General features: G+C 34.7%; 1 protein-coding gene across 4 annotated transcripts in view; it reads left to right on the top strand.

Annotated features, from left to right (window-relative positions):
- KIAA0825 (KIAA0825 ortholog) overlaps window positions 1–17,971 on the top strand; it is a 236,234-nt gene that overhangs the window by 119,089 nt on the left and 99,174 nt on the right. For 3 of the 4 annotated variants that reach the window (XM_021541538.2, XM_021541540.3, XM_021541539.2), the window contains 3 exons: window positions 3,483–3,639; window positions 8,203–8,358; window positions 11,225–11,319. In XM_021541538.2, the coding sequence (XP_021397213.2) occupies window positions 3,483–3,639; window positions 8,203–8,358; window positions 11,225–11,319 (408 nt within the window). Of the gene's footprint in view, window positions 1–3,482; window positions 3,640–8,202; window positions 8,359–11,224; window positions 11,320–12,999; window positions 13,062–17,971 lie in introns of all 4 variants that reach the window. The other variant, XM_021541541.2, reaches the window with a different exon arrangement.

The raw sequence follows: 17,971 nt of genomic DNA, 5'->3' as shown, positions 1-17,971 counted from the left end.
ATATATTTATAATTTAATTTTACTGTGGTGATTAAATTACAACAAGCTGTGAGAAGCTTTCAGTGTTCATCTGTAAATAAAAAGTAAGCATACTTTATTCTAAAACATATCAAACCCTTAGGCAAATAGGGTATATCAAAACAGGACAAGAATAATATCCTGCTGTGCCTTTCTGAGAAAATACCAATTTTTCCTTCAGATTTGACATTAAGATCTTTACAGTGATTTTTCAAGGAGTTGTGTACTTGTCAGTGTGTTCGTAGTCGAGTCAGTTTTAATGTTGCAGTCATGTGTCATTCTGTAAAAATACCATTCATCAACTTCTCAATATTAGATTGATTGGAATAACATGACTTACTGGATTAAATTGTAACTGCTGAAAGTAAGATTGCTGTTTTTTTCAATGAGTATTCTTGAAGGTTGCAGTTATTGCTGTCATGTCAGGATTTGTCCCTGTAAACAAAGGATACAGTGATTGTAGGTTGGAATTAATGATACCACTGAAGAGGTTTTCATGCAGTGCTTTAAGGGACAGTTTCTTGTTTCTATGAGTAGTCAGTTAATGTGGGTAGCAGTAAGCAGTAATAATGCCACACACTCATTGACACTGACCTTTGTTATTTTTGCATTTCCATTTAATTCTAATTTATAAGATCTAATCAAATAATTAAAAGATTGAAGCCAGATGCCAGTGACTGATGGCATTATAGAATAAATAAGCATAATAATAATTTATAAATTGATACTTAACACAATGGTCCCATAATATAATTTCAAATGTCACTGAGAGAATAAGTACTTCTTAAAAATACAAATATAGGAAGAGAATATTGTGGATAACCTTTAAAAACTAAAATTTTAGTTAATTTTCACATCTTCAGAAACTGAGCATTTTAAGTCAATAAATACACTACTGTATTTTCTTTTGTAAAATACCACAAAAATACTGTGTTACATGTTAGGTATCAGATTGTTGAAAGTAAAGACAGGAAAATGTTTCTGTACATCTGCAGTGTCAACCAAAGAGAGAACTAGCTTGTGACTAGGCCTGGCAATTTAAGCTTAGGAGAACGAAGAATACATTGCCTACTCTCCAAGTCAGCAGTTATTTGATGCAATTATGAGGTTGACTCCCCTGACTTCAGTGGCATTTCTGCAATAGAAATCTAATATGAATGTTGTTTTTCCACTGTTCATTCAAATATGATGAGTAAATATCTATGGGAAAAAACATCCAGTTTATAAATACCTGAGATATGAAATCTAGAGATAAATGTTATTATAAATGCAAATTACAAAACTAATATATTAGAGCTGAAATTCAAATATTGAATTAAAGTAAGTAGCGGTCACATAATTACTAAATTAAAAGCAATCTTTCAAGAGGAGTTTTATGATTTTCATGAATGAAATTATTATATTGTAATTATATACTATGTACTATATTAGTGCTATAATAATCATATAGTAATCAAATTATTTTCTGATTTAGCTGGATGCATGTGCATATGTGTATACATATTTATAAATATTTATAGACTTCTAGTAGATACATGAAGGAAAAAAACCCTATAAATTTCAAAAATTTATTTATTCAAAAATTTATTTACACAGCCATAAAAACATTTTTGGAGTGTAGTGGGTTTTTGAAAGTAAAATTCTTGCTTGATTTTTTGTTACGTTATTATTATCAGGATTGCTATTTACATAAAAAGTCTAAATAATATATATTCACTTAATTTTAAAGAATATTTCAAAAATTATAGCCTTCATTGAAAGGTTCAGAAAACAGCAAAGGATCTTTGCCTGTCTTGTGTACTGCCTGAAAGTATTACTATTCATTAAAATAACCTTTACTTTATAGTAGTACTACTAGAGCTGTAAACAATCACGTTAGATTCTAAAAAACACACATCCTGGGAAGAAAAGAAACGTCTGTCTTTGCAAAGTAATTTGTTGAATTGAAGATTATTGTTTTTCATCATGGTGACCCTGACCTTGCTGGCTGGGTGCATATACAGATTAAGATGAATGCAGTTATTCCTTGGCTGAGGTCTGCCTCTCTCAGGGCACATTCTTGCTAATGACATGATTGATAGGCAGTCCCAAATCCAGAAAGGAAGTCATTAATCATAGTGCTGCCTGAATCCAATCATCTGCTTCACCTGCGCAGTAACGGGTAGTAAAGAATACAATTTGGGTGCTGGCACTGATACATTCCTTTGTCAGAGGTCCTTAGCTTTTTCAATGTTAGTTGCTAAGAATTTTGACAAAAAATTCAGGTTGTATCTGTATGTGGCATCAAATATCAGCCTTAAGTGTGCTTTAATTTAAAGATCAATTTCTTTGAAGCTTTTCTGTAAAGTACGCCATAATAACATACTATCACTTACTTACATTCAGCAAAGAACAAAATTATAGTATATATTTTGAAACTATTTGCTCTGTTGGACATTCTGAAACTGCATGTGGAAGCAATATCAGCTTTAATGTCCAGCAGCTGTGCAGCATTTCAGAGAGCCTGTAGGTCAAACAGCAACTTTCAGTAGGACTGGCTTTATAACCATGGCACACCTCCAACAGCAAGCTGCAACCACAGTGGTTTTGTTTTCAGGTTTTTGGGATTTTTTTTTTTTTTATGTTTTGGTTTTTGTTTTACTTCTAAACAAATACAATACTGATTATTTAATTAATTGAGAATGTTTCTTTGGTTTATTTTAAATTAATCCTACAGTATCTGTAGAAAGGACAATATATTCTTGTTAATCTTTTGAGTTCTTGACACATGCATGTCAAATACCTGTGCTGCATTTGAGGAAAATTTTAGTATTTCTTCTTTCTTAGACTTCATTGGTAGCAATACTAGGATAGTAACTTGTGGCTATATGCAGAGTCTGATAATGATCAGAGCTTTGAATGCACAATTGTGGAGGCATTTGGGAATGTCACTTTCAGATTTTCATTGGTAGAAGTTTTACACAAATACAAAAAAAAGCCCCGAGGAACAGTATAGGGCAAAAAATGCAACAAGTGGCAAACAGGTACCTCTTAAATGGTTAACCACTTACCAGTGGAAAGAAAACTACTTCAATTTAAAACTTCTAACCTATACTTAGGGTAATGGCTACCTTTCTGATCTGTTAATTAGGCTTAATATGTGCTGTGACAGGCAAAGAAAAATGCACAAGAGATCAAATATAAATGCTATTTTTAGTACCAAAGATACTTCTCTAGAGGAAACAAAAATATTTGCTACTTCTGTATCCTTAAAGGGTGTTTTATGTGTTCATCTTTCCAATTAAGGTGATTAAAATTAGTATAATACTGTTATTTAAGACGTATTATGTGAGATATATATGTAAAACAACATGTCTAAGTCAATTACTTCCAGGATTTTTTGAACATGTAGTTCTAGCTGAGTTCATATTAATAGTTTGATCTTTATTAATTTAACTTAAGACTGTATCTTTTTTATCTTCTAGTGCCTCAGTCACAGGTAAAGGTGCAACATTAGAGGAAGGAGGTATTGCACTTGGATTCACTGAGCATAATATAAACATGATGGTCCTGGATATCTGCCACAAACCAGGTGGTAGTGAGTACCTGAGGCAAATTTATCACATCATCCGACTCAATGAGGTAGGGAAATGGCCAATTAGGTGTGTACTGGCCTGGGGCAACATCTGCTGGCAGCTAAGGGTTTGTCAAGGAGATGATAATAGTTCTTAAAATCAATACAAAATCCTATATTGTATTTTGATAGAATCCATTCAGTTGAGGCTTTTGTGCATTTCTACAGAAAAGATTATGTTCTAGGAAACACTGTAGATTTTATTTAGGTACTTACACGGTAGGTAGTGTGGTTCATAAGTTTCATGTTGTAGACCATAGATTCTTTTTAGGAGTCTGAGCACAGTAAAAAAAAAAAAAAAAAAAAATCAAGGAAGTATGTTGAAGAATTGACTGTTACAAAGGTAAAATTACACTTGGTTAATTAACTATCTTGATTTAAGCAAACAAGCAATGCCTGCGGCTGTACTGAGGAATTAAATGAAATCTTACTCAATTTAGACAATTCTGTTCAGCCGAAGTGCTTTTAAAATTGCAAGATATAAATTCAGATTTATTTGCTGCATATGGAATTTTGGCAATGTAAAAGAATAATTGTATTCTTTCTAAGGCTGTTCTAATTTGCCTCAAGTTACCAAAAGCATTCTGATTTTATTCACTGAAATACACATATGTTTGTTTGAATTGTACAGTAGCACAACTTAATTTAGAAAGTTCTGGGTTTAGCTTTGATTACTAAATTTCTTGAATGCATAAGTAGGTACTGTTAAGACTCTTGCAAGTGTTCAGAAGTGTTTATAATAAAATACAAATTAATGCAAATATAGGCAGAGACCAGGAATATTCTTCTGAAAAACCTGGTAGCAGAAAACCCTGACTTGGAGAGCTATGCCTGTAGGAAGGCCATAGAGAGCACCTTAATACTCACACTGTGCTTCTGAAAATAGAATCCAACTGTTTAGTTCCTAAGTATAGGCTTAAAAACAACCTTTATGAATATGCCTTTGGAAGCATCAGAAGCAATGTAAGCAGATATGTAGAGATGGCAACCTTACATTAGTACAGTACAGAATCTTTTCAAGTTCAATTTCCAGAACAATTAACTGGTTTAGGAAGTGAAGTGAAAATTATTACTGTAATAAACAAAACTTCTTCACCTGGAGAACATTCAAGATTACACTTATGTATAAAGGAGTGTGGAAAAGACCTCCGAAAATAGCATGTAGACCAGTGCTTGGACAGTTACCTAGGGGACAGCATATGCATGCTCAAATCTTTATACTTCCTGGTTTATACCAGGGAATTGAATCTGCAACTCCCATATCTGAGCTAATTCCCCAAACCTCCATACCATTAGCTATCAGCATGGAACTCCTTATTTTTCCCCTGTTGGAGTTGTTTTGCCACGTAGAAATAGTGGTAAAAATGCATTCTGTAACTTTTAGGGTCAAAAATAGCTGAAGGAATAAAATGCACATGCTGGGTTTTGGAGACCCTGATCTAAAATCCAACTCCTGTGAGTATTTGGTTATTTATACAAAGTGGAACAGCTCCAATAGGAGGTATGAGGCTAAGAGAATTAGGGGGAAAAGGGACTTCAGCCTGACTTTCCACATCCCAGGTGTCTCTTCTTGAATTTCTGCAGCTAGTAAGACCCTTTTATAAAAATAGAACATTTCTCAGTGGGAAAAACTATATTGTTTTAAAAAAGAAGAAGAAGAAGAGAAATACTGATCAGCTTGAGTTACAGAAGGATTTAACTATATTTGCAATTGCCTTTGAAACCACTACAAAACATTTTAATGCTTAGCATGGTATTATGATTATGCACTTTTCAGTGTTGTTTTTCAAAATCTACATTATGTTTTATGTGCCTGCTTATCAAGAAATAGATTTGATTGTCTATTCAAAGATCCATTCTTTTATTTAAAGACTCTTTGGAATGTCAAGGAATTGTGTTGTTAAAATAAGTTTAGAGATCTTTATGCTACACTGCTTAGTAATTATGTGTAAAAACAAAACTATGAGACAGAAAGTTGTTGTTCTTAGTAATATTCCTTTGAAAAGCAGGTGAAAAAGGATATGGATTATTGGAAGCTGCATTCGAAAATAGATATATGATTTTTTAAAAATTTTAAACAGTTTCTATAGTACTTAAAACAGCTTACAGCCCTTCATGTGTTTGCCAGAAATAATAGTAATTTTTAAAATATTTTTTAGTAATGACAACCAAAGAGATAACTCTTCTGAGCTGTCAGGCTCACTAATATTCTCTATACTTGGTTTGATGCCCTGTACTGAGGGTATTGTTCACATGTTTACTGATGTGATTTCGTATTTTCACATTTTTGAAACATGACCCTTTCAAAGCCTACAATATTTACTATACTAAAGGACATCTTAATGTAATATATTTACTATTGTTGAATAATTTCTTCATCAAAACCAAATCCACAGTATTCTATTAAAGACAGAAAAATAACTTTATTGAAATCAGCTGTATACCAATTGAATTTTCTAACCCTGGCAACCAGGTGTTACTGAAATTGGTCAAAATCTCCTTCCTAACACTACTGTACACTAAGAAGAAGACATTCTTTATTACAGCACCAGATGCCATAGGGATATCTCCACCAGAATTGTGTATGTTGGGTACAGAAAAGCTCCTGCTTTATATACTTTATTTTTCATACATATTCAATGATTTTCCCCGAATGAACCATGCATATAATCATCAGTTCCTGGAGACCCATAACATGTCTTTCTCCCCCCCCGCCCCCCCATGCTTTGCACATGCGTTCGTCTGTCCCGGGGGTCCCTCTGGTGGTCTCCGGTGGTCCCAGACCTCAAAGTTACCCATTCACTGAAGTGGTGTTGCTTTCCAAAACGGGAGCTGAGATGGCATAACCAGGATGGTTCATTATTTTGTTAATGTTTAACATGATCCTACAGAATACGTATTGTACCGTTCTGTACAACTACTGGTTTTGCAAAATAAGCATTGTGTTTTCCCACCAACTGAGCAAATAGTTCTTCATCTGGCAACACATGGACAGCTATTTCCAGTATTGCTTCTGAAAAAGCAACACAATCTGCTTCTGCTGACTCTGTTACATCTAGAGGTCTAGGTTCCTTTAGTCTAGAGATTTTGTAAAAATGTGTACATGGAAGGCAGTATATTAATGAAAATTTGGTAGATGTACATAAATAGCTTTTAAATAACCTCCTTCAACGTGGCTCTGAAATCTTTATTATGGCATAAAGTAGTAAATGAATGAATGGGGAAATAAAAATCCAGATATTTTTGAAATGAAAAGGTGAGTAAAAATAGATAAAAGAGGGTATGTTTTCACAGGTGCTTTGTGATATTGTTTTAAGCAGAAAAAAAGCTCAATTTGCTTTTCTTCTTTTGGTTTGTTGAGATTTTTTCCATACACTAAGATAATTTTGCGATTCTTTTGGTCAGACATGACATTTGATTGCAACAGCAGAGACAGTCCTTCTCTTTCTCTTGGCCTTGTGCTTTTCCACTCATAGCCCTGCCCACCCACCCACCCCCCCTCCCCACCCCCCTACCCCCCCATCCCCCCCGGCCTTTTTACTGGTACTAGAAATCATGTGGCTTGTTTATCTGGATGAAACCTTTTTTTTCCTCTGGCTGATTTCTCAACATATGTTAGTGCCAACACAAGGGAGAAACAGCTGCAGTTTCAGCTGTGGTCTGAAACTGAATTTGTGCCCTTCAGGTTAGGCCATAGTTGGGCAAGTTTAAAGAGATTATTAAATTCTCCCTCTAGAAAGACCTACTAAGAGGCGCAGGATGCCTTGGCAGGTAATTTGCCTGTTATTCCATCTCAGTAGTACTGCAAATAAGAGGTACTTGCTCTATGTAATGGTCTTCATTTTAATAACAGTAAACTGTTTAATCACAGTAGTTATTCTATCAAATGAATGTATAAATGTTTCATTGTCTAGTTCTTCATAAAATGCTTCTGTTTAATCAAAACACTTTATTGGCCTGCAATGATGATTTATTTACACAGGAGTCAAAGAAGTGAAAACAGAAAAGTTGGTGTCCAAAATAATAATGCATCTGTTACAGTATAGTTTCTAAAATTGCAATGCAAATCATACTGCTTCTAGTTCTTGAATGTTTAAGTAGCTAAAAATAGCTTTGAGGAGTGGGAGATTATTTATTTCCTCTCTTTAAAAAAAATGGTAAGAACATGTTAATCAAAGAATTGATTTACAGTTATATAGTAATTGTTGACTGTTTTCCAAAGTTTAATTCAAAAGACATGAAAAACATTTGTTGTTCTCTTCTCCATAAACCTAGCATATATATATACAATGAGAACTTACACGTCTAATTTGACAACAATTTCAAAGTAAAAGGTTAGATTGTTCTGTTTTGCTCAAGTTGGGTGCATACTTTTTGAGGTTATTTCTTGTTCATTGTAAAATAGTGATACTCTTAAGAACATTTCTATTTTTTAAGAGATCATTAATTCCCCCCCCCCACTAAATTAAAAGGAACTTCTATCTTTCAAATTTGTGCTTGAAATGTAGGCAAATTTCACTTAGAAGTTTAGGTGGCCTGTACTATTCTGTGGTTGCTTTTTCTTCCAAAAGGAATATTTGAAAGAGCAGCTGTCTTGTGAGAATTCTTCTGAAGATGGTGTTACCTCGAGTCAATGTCTGCCTTTGATGCTGAAAGGCAGAGAAGAGCAACCTGTCTTCAACCCTTTCCAGGTGTACAGACAATCTTATGCGAAAGTATTCAATCAGGTTTGTGAAAATCTGAAACCTTGGTTATAGTACAATTTTTACTTGTTGGTATTACTATGATCATGGCAATGACAAAGTTTAAATGTATGAAAATTGACTTATTTATGTGTATTCACATTTAATGAAGCAGAAAGTAATATTATTTCTTGGGAGTGTAATGAGGGTACCCTCTACAATATCACATTGTTCTAAAAGCCATTACCCGCCTTTTCTTTGATTGAAATTATTGCATGTAAGAGCAATTTGCATTTCCTTACATTTTCTGTGCTCAGTATGATGAGGGAAAGTCCATAGCAGCAATGATATTTATTACATCTGTGCAATAGTACATATGGTTAGTCTTAGTCCTTTGAAAAATCATGTCAGAATTCTAAGTTCACTTCTATAATCTTCCTTATGGGTCTTTCACAGATATGTTGAACAGTCAAGTAAAGAATGCTTTAGAAATACAGAGATTTTACAGAACAGTGAGACTAAGTGTGTTAAAACACATACACACACACTAAAAGTCATCATTTTATCTGCTTTTCTTTAAGTCATGCTTCTAATATGTAAAAGATTACAGTTTTCTTATAGAATTTAGTTTCCTAATAATGGAACAGTTAAAAAAAGAGATCCTAGTTGCCTAAATCTCTGCCAGTTCTATACTTGTTTTTCTTACTTGTTTAATGAATGCTTAATCATTGTCATGTTGCAATAAAAGTATTAATATCCTTAAAAAGGATACCCATACCACATGGCTTCTCAAGGCTTTTCACTCCAGAGAAACATGCTTTATAGAATCTTTTAATAAATAGAATCATAGAATAGCTTGCGTTGAAAGGCACCTTCCTATCAAGAATCACAGAACCACAGGATGGGTGAGGTTGGAAGGGACCAGTGTGTCGTCTGGTCCAGCCTCCCTGCTCAAGCAGGTCATCCTAGAACACATGGGCAGAGAATTGTGTCCAGATGGTTCTTGAATATCTCCAGTGCTATCTCCAGAGGGAGACTCAACAACCTCTCTGGGGAGTCTGTTCCAGTGCTCAGTCAGCCTGGCAGTAAGGAAGTTCTTCCTCATACTCAGCCCAGAAAGCCAACAGTGTGATGGGCTGCATCAAAAGAAGCATGGCCAGCAGGTCAAGGGAGTTGATTCTGTTCCTCTACTCCATTCTGGTGAGACCCCACCTGCAGTCCTGCATCCAGCTCAGGGGTTCCCAGTGCAGGAAGGACATGGAGCTGTTGGAGTTCAGATGCAGAACACCAAAATCACTAGAGGGATGGAGCACTTCTCCTATGAAGAAGAGGCCAAGAGAATTGCAGTTGTTTAGTCTGGAAAAGAGACAGCTTTGGGGTGACCTAATTGCAGTCTTGCAGTACTTGAAGAAAGCTTACAAGAAAGATGGAGAAGGACATTTTGCATGAGCATGTAGTGATAGGACAAAAGAGAATGGATTGGAACTGACAAAGAGTAGCTTTAAATTAGATATTAGAGAGAAGTTATTTCCTGTGAGGGTGGCGAGGCACTGGAATAGGTTGCCCAGAGAAGCTGTGGTTGTCCCATCTATTTAAGGTATTTCAGGCTAGGCTGGGCAGAGCTCTGGGACACCTGGTCTAGTGAAAGGTGTGCCTTGCCCATGGCAAGGGGTTGGAACACAGTGATCTTTCAAACCTCAATCGTTCTATAATTCTCTTCTCTGATTCTATTTCTAAACTTAATGATGTTATTAAATAGTTTAGTTTCCTTTACCATTAAATTGTACATTTATTTAGTGGTGTGGGGCTGTCCGTTTATTAAACAGTGATCAGTATAGCTGAGTGTCTGGTTTCCAATGAAAATTATTGCCAGTGCCTGTAGAAGATGCCAGAGCACTGGCAAGGAACCTTTCCTTATTCATTCACTTTCTGCTTTCTCAGTATTTTATTTTTTCTTGTTACCCTTATTTGCCCTTCATACTCTATATTTCACCTTTGTTTTTCTACTTTACTTTAACATGCATGGCAAAGCTGAAGTACAGGGAGTAAATTAAGTAAGGAGAAGGAAAGTGATAAAATATAGATGGAAGGAATAGGAGCAATTGTAGTGATTCTGCTCTCCCAGAGGAACCAAGTGCTGTCTGTAAGAAGAAAAAGATGCACTCCAAGTTATACTTTACTGTTATTTAGGTTTATTTCCATTGTTTCGACTTCCTTAAACACTTTTTTACTAGTCAGTGCTATTTCCGTGTTACAGCAGTAACTTCGTACTTATTTCCTCCCTAGAAGATTAAATTATAGTCACTACTTCACCATTGCTGACAATGAAAAGTAATATTATGCAACAGGATTTACTGTTTTTTTAAAATAAGAATGTTGTGTATGGTCTTTTGTCTGCCTTCTGATGATGTAGATTGCTTTTGTTTATTAATAAGCAATATGGAGTTATATTTGTTCATATTTTCTAGATTTAATGCTGTTTATAATACAGCATTAAATCACTCTAATTATGATACAGGTTGCTTCTTGTATTCCAGCTATACCAAATTTTTCATAACATAACTTCTTGCTGAGAGCAGAAAATGCAAATTGCCGCTATATAAAAAGTAGCCAACTATTTTGTTTTTTGGACAAAGAGTAAAGCTCTCAGACAGAACAGTTGATCAGAATGCCATCAACAGTTGGAAGAATAAAGGTTCAGAAAACTTTTTATAAATAGTTGCTATGTCCCTAATTAATTAATTGCCATTTTATTGGAATAAAAATCTTCTGTGGACATGATTGATATCATCTTTTTAAGTCCTCGTTCTAGACCACCCTCTTTGGTCAGTAAATCACAGCTGGAGCTTTAGTGTACTGATAATATTAATACTGATTAATAACTAACTAGCTTCTTTCCATGTATCAACAGTCATCCATTACTGAATGGAACTGGGATTGGTCGAGCTTGCTGCCAGGTTACTTGGGACTGAATCAGATGGCCTTCAGGGTGCTGCTGACACACAGGTAACAGGATTTTGGCAAATCATCACATTTTCCTTTTTTATTTTTGACTTTGTAATTGTGAATACACAAAGATTTTAGTGGTGAAATTTGTAAAGCAAAATCTGCAATTTTTTTTAAAACATATTTTTAAAATGTAACATTTTTTCTGTAGTATTTGATCCATACTCAAATGTCTTTCAATTCCTTTTTTGAGGTGTATAATTTGTTCTTTCTGTCTGAGACAGAAGAATATGAATATATGTTGACATTGTACTTAAATAATGCTTTGGAAAAAAAATAGTAATTTTGCAAATCTGTACTGCTCAGGGGGATTTCAGCATAGAATTTAAGCTATGTTTACTCAGGTTTCAAAGTATCTTAAATTCAGTTGGGGGCATGACAAGTGTACCTAGAAATAGAAAGTGTTTCCTTAATAGTTTTCAATTAATCAAACTTAGTCTCATATTTTATTGCCTTTTCTCTTGTAAAATGTAACTGCTTAATTCAGAAAATGCAATTTCTTATATTCAGAAAAATTTAGGTGGAATTATTTTGAGAGGGTTGTGTGGTGAGTTTGTTGTTTGTTTTCTGTTAATATTATTCACTTGTGAAAACTGGAAAACTTACATGTTGCACACTAAACTAAGACATTCTCTTCTTAATTCTGAATCCTCTGATTATACCTAATAAACATTTGAACTGACTGTTCTTCTATCTAGAAACTAGAGTGACAATTTCAAAAGTGTGTGAATTTGCATGTCATAAAGGTTTTCGGTTTTTGTTTCATTTTCTCAATTTATCACTAGCAGTTATTCTTAAATATTTAATTCTTCCTTCATTTCATATATAAAGTACTTTTATAGTCTGTTTTGCGTCTTCCATCTGAATTCGGATAAGATTACTTCTTTCCCTATCCAAAATGTTCTTTTCAAAAAGTTTAATTGCACAAAAAACCATAGCAGCAAAAATTTGTTATTCAGTTCCCTGCTTGATGTCCTTTGTTACCTGTTACCAGACAGAATTTGAAACTTCACAGACTTTTTGTGTTAAATGTCAGAAAAAATACAGTACCAATTTTTTTATTTTGATGGTTCTGCTATTGATTGCTATCTCATGTCCTTCATTAAAAATTAAGTAGACTGTCCTTTTATAAGAGTTTCTTGGACTAAAACTGGTTCTTGAACTTTGCTTCATGTTATTGTCATCAATATGAGCCAAAGGGAGCAGAGGGCTGCTATGATTTTCAGAGGAAACATTTTGTGTGGACATTTCATGTTCAGTGTTCCTTTAAAATGCATTTTATTTTTCTTTTGATCTCTTTATAGACATTAAAAAGAAATCATGTATATGCCTCCTCTGTCCTTCTCTGTATTTCACATCCTTGTTGTATCATCTAGTTTTTAAAATTTAATTAATTCCCTAATTGTTGTCATCTTTCCTAATTTAAAAATGTCTTCATTCATTGCCCTTCTACATCGTAAGGAAGTTCTCATCTAGAAGTGACATTATGCAATAATTAATGACTAGAGTATGGATCTATTATTTCAATCACTCTACAAACCGACACATTGTTTAGATCCACTGTGATCATAAAAAATAGAATAGCTGATCCAGTATCTGCGGTAGCAGCCAGCATCAACACCACAACTTGTCTTTATCTGACTTTATCATACCTAAAGTGTGTCTGCTCATATTTTCCAGCTTACTAGGATAATTCTAGCTGTTCTTGTGGCTACACAAGCAAGCTTTGCAGTAAGACTCAGGTGAGCCACTTCTTTAGGTGATTCTTCATAATGCTTCCTAGAACTGCATAAATTTCAGCCTTACTTGTGCTCAAGACTTAATGTTCAATCTGAATGAGTGTGTGATTATTTTGACCTCCCGTTTATGGTGGACCTGTTCTGTTTCTACTGTTTCCCTCCTGAGATGGGGCCATGGGCAGTATTTGAGCTGTTTCAGAGCCATCAGTTTATAAAGTGGAGCATGATAATATTTTAATTACTCCTTCCTTTGAGGTGTGCTAAAGCTTTCCCTGAAACTTTATGTCTGTGCAGGCAAAAATATTTTCACCAGTTCGCAGTGGTGTTGAAGGAAAAAAAAGTGACAATGCTTAGGGGACTCATTTACAAGGGAAATGCTCCCCTAACCTAGTTAATGACTGAGTTAGGTGAGAGGGTGTTATGAGAACATTGTCCCAGAGCCAGCAAGTGTTAGGTAAATTAATTAGTTGGTGGTTAGGGGAAATTAGGACTGGTTAAAAAGGAAATTAATTTTTGTCTACTACTCATTGCTGGCTTCATACAATGATGGGAATCGAATCTGTGCATTCCTATGATCCTCAAAATAAAAGTATCCAGGAAATTTTTCAAATTAAAGATGTGTTGGTTGTAAGGCTCCAGAATCCTCTCACTGAGTCCCTTAAAGGGGCTTACCAGGATTTATGTATATACCCTGAGTTAGATGCAAGGGAGGAATACCAACAAGATACTCCTTAAGAATCAAACCAACAAAAACTTAACTGGTAAACTTGAGAAAATCAGGGAACTTTAGAAAAAGTTTAAAGCAACATTGAATCAATATGAAGCATTTGACAAAACGTTAATTTAGCAAGGTCTAAGGTTATTCAATTTAACAAGCTTCAACCCATCTGATTTTAATTACTCAAAAATAAATAATATGTATGTATATATATTATATATATAGTTCAAACTACAAGAATAAAAATTAAAATGTTTTTCTCTATTATACTTGAAACAGTATCTTTTAGTAATAAGACCATTAACATTCAACTAACTTATGAATTTGATTTACACAAGTTTTAAAAAATATCCCACATACTTGCAGAGATCCATGCTGCCTTTTCAAGTCTTGGACTCACTTGTTCGTCCATAGCTACTCCAATAACAAGTGGGGGTTCCTTACCTCTAATACATGTATTAAATCAAGAAGAGCAATTTTTATTTAATTACCCGTATCTCGACTTATAGTTAGTATCCTGCTCATAAAGTTACAATTGTTATTGTCTGGCGAAATCAGTGTGTTGAAAATCAGCAAGAAGTACTTAGCAGTAGGCAAAAAGCTGGTGTGTTGTCAACACTGGGGCACAATTCCAGAGCACAGTACCATCCATTATCCTTCTTGCTTATGTACTCTCCTTGATAGAAAAGTTAAATTTATGACGACTAATTTTCAGAGGAATATCTTGCCAACTTGTACATGGTTAGAAGATATTATTATTTTGCTGCACTTTGAGATGTGACCTGCCTTGCACAGTTGAGCAGGACTTTCAGGTGCACTGAATACTTTACAATAATGTAAAGATACACCTGTCACTATAAAGAGAAAAAGAGAGATATTTTTTAACATGTAGAGCCATTATCCAATACTGCAGTTGTTTGCAGTTCTGAAGAGGAATGGCTGTGATTCCCTCCTTTACACTTAAGGAGGTTTCACTAAGCACGGGTGTCTGTGCAGGCACAAGTAGTGATTTAGTTGGAATAATGAAGATCCTGCTACAGGTGCAGGCTGAGAGCTATAGGAACAGATAGAGAAGAACTCATGACTGGCAAAACCAACAACAGTCAGAACCTTCAGAATAGAAAGCTTAACAACTTAATAACTGAGAGGGGAATGGGAATGTGTTATTTTTACCATAAGTGTGTCAGGTGAGAAATAGTAACAAAAAATTAAAATTAGAATTTGTTCAAGTGGATAAAAATGCTATAAAAATGTCTAAACTGAAAATTAGAATTTGATTTCCAACAGATAAGCCAGTGTAGCTCAAGACAAACTTTCCAGAAAATGTTTGTACAGTGATATGAGCTTAAACAGTTTTAAGTTGGAACAGTATAGCCAAGTATCTTGTCAACTTTTGGTCAAGTGTTGTTTTGATGAACTGCCCAGCAGCTTCTGAAAGTTGAAAACATGGAGATGGTCATATACTGGCTTTCAGGAAACTAAAAAATGAGCAAGTTTGGTTTTTTTACTAAAACTGGCTAAAATCTGTAGGCTTTGTTGCTAAAGCTGTAAGTCAACTATTAATGATGGTTGGTGAAGAGCTAGGGTGCCATTACTATTGCAGTAATCATCATCTACTTGGTGTTAGTATAAATGGCTTTATAATGCATATGAGAACATTTGCTGCAAAATAGATATAAACCTTCAGATCCCTTGGACTACAGATTTTTTCATTTTCTCAAACTGCATTCTTGCTGATAAACTACTGGGCTGTCTACAAGTGGTTCTGCATTTTGGGTAGGCAAAAACTATCATTAGCAGCAGAGTACTGTCCTAGAATTGAGAAAACCTTGTACCTAGCATCTCTTTATTAAAATCTTTTCAACTGTATTGCCTTTTGCAAATTCATTTGTTTATATAGTTGTGGCATTTTTTCCCATGTTAGAGCTAGGGGATAAAATTACGTGTTTTGACTTTGATTAAGCTTAATAAAACTGAAGTAAGAAAATCTTGTTTAGAATTTTGAATGATTGCAGGGCAAAATTTGCATAGCACTTGTATATTTTAGTGAACACACAGACACCATCTGTTAAGAATGATAGCCATATGGTGAACTATTTATAGAAAATGTTTATATTCATTGTGTTGTTGATTATCTAGATATCCAGAAAATGCAGTTTTAAAATCTAGCTTATCAATGCGTGGAAAAACTTATTATGTGGTTTTGAAACAGGAAAGAATGCCAACAAACTGCATGTGTTTTGTTGTCTGTCAAAGATTTTTTATAAAACTTTACAAAAGCCTAGATCAGTGAAATGAATGAAAGAAACCTCCATGGTATTAAAAAGTAGGAAGTTTTCTAACAATCTTCTTTGGAAGAAACAAATTATGGAAGAGCGGTTACTGGCATGATGCCAAGACAGAGAGCTTATCTGCATGGCAGAGGACAGCAGTCTTACACCTAGTGAACTTCTAGGTATGTTAATCTGTCTTCTAAACTGCAGATGGTCCCAGACCTTTGGTATCCAAATTTTCTGGATATTGGAAATTCATACTGTTGCTACAATTAAAAGTCAGCTATTAACAATAGTTGGTGAAGAGCTAGGATGCCATTAATATTGCAGTAATCATCACCTTCTTGGTGTTAGTATAAATTAAGCTCTTATAATGAATATGATAACAAGCTTTCTAAAATGCATGGGAGGCTATGAAAGGCCCCATTGCTCTAGTATCAAAAGAAGTAGGTGAAAGGTATTCATCCATTATTGTACATCACTTGGTTAATCATGAATTCAGGTTTAGACCCTAGTGCTGGATGTACCAAAAAAAGCCAATGGGATTTTGTGGAAAATCTCACTTTGACCTTTCTGGGTGAGCAAGGATCCTGTTCCATAAACGAGTTGGTCAATAACAAGGTATATGTCACATCTGTCACCATAAGGATTATCTTTTGTCTGCTTATCCTCTTCTGACATAGCTAATTAAACCATATTGTGACTTGAAAAAAATCTGTCAGAAGTAGATTTAGTTCCCTGCCTGGCACTTTTAAAGCACTGGTGGCAGAACATAAATCAATAAGAAAAAGGGAATAGAAGTACACGCTGTTTGACTGCCACTCAAGCCCCTATCATGTATACAGTTACAGGATGAATTTCAGAAGTAAATGAGGTTAAAGATGAGGCTTCCCATATGCAATACAGTTTTCTGATTGTTATCAGTCTCTCTCTTATGCATATATATTGATGAATCATATGAAAAAAAATTCTCTGATTACAATCTCCAACAGAATGTACTAAAAATATAAGGATTGCCATATCACATTTAACCTCACTTAATACGAGCTACTTTTTAATACTTGGGAATCCTTTATGATGAGGCCTTTGCTAGCCTTGTGATATGAAAACATGCACTTACCAGCTCTCTTTTATTTAACAAGTATAAAATTGCTTAAGTAAGGTTTCATGCTATTGGAAGCTTTTTTCATTGCTCAAACCTGGCTTCTAGAAAAATGAAAATAAAATGAATGAAAAAGAAGAAACTATTGCTGGTACATACTTTTGCATTTAAAAGTGTAGTAAGTACAGTGTGTTGGCTAGGGCAGAGATCTCTGATCCAAAACTCTTTCTTCTTTCTTCTTCTCTTTCTGACTCACACTATCTTGGTTCCCCATTTGAATTAGAGTGCATCTGTCTGTATTTTTATATCCTTTGATATGCTTTTATCTTGGTGTTTGGATGGTATTCCACAATTTAGTGCTCCTTCTGAGACTCTCCAAACTACTGAACCACTGCTTACTCCTTTGCCCCTTCCCTCTGCTCTCCCATGATGCTATGGAGAGGAGAGTAAGAGGCACAAAACATAAACATCATGGGTTGAAACAAGAGCAGTTTACTAGAAACAGCACTGAATGAAGAAAACAGGTAGTAACAGCAACAATACTAACAACAGAGGGTACAAGAAAGAGGCAAGCAATTTACATGGAAACCCCCTGACAAGAGATAATACTCAACTGCTCCCTTCACCCCACTGACCTAGAAGAGAACCCTTTTCTTATCCTCAGAAAACTGCATGAGGTGGTATAGAGACCTTCAGCAATTTCTCTTCCTGGCCAGTGCAAAAATTAAATCTGTCCTGCCCAGAACCAGGACGGCTTTGATAGGAATACTCCTAGGTGTATTTAGTGTATTGTGTTAATAATGCATTTGTGTATTTATTG

The sequence above is a fragment of the Lonchura striata genome, chromosome Z (genome assembly GCF_046129695.1).
Source record: "Lonchura striata isolate bLonStr1 chromosome Z, bLonStr1.mat, whole genome shotgun sequence".
NCBI lineage: Eukaryota > Metazoa > Chordata > Aves > Passeriformes > Estrildidae > Lonchura > Lonchura striata.
Note: the sequence above shows the minus strand (reverse complement) of the source record. Positions and strands in the feature narration are given on the sequence as shown.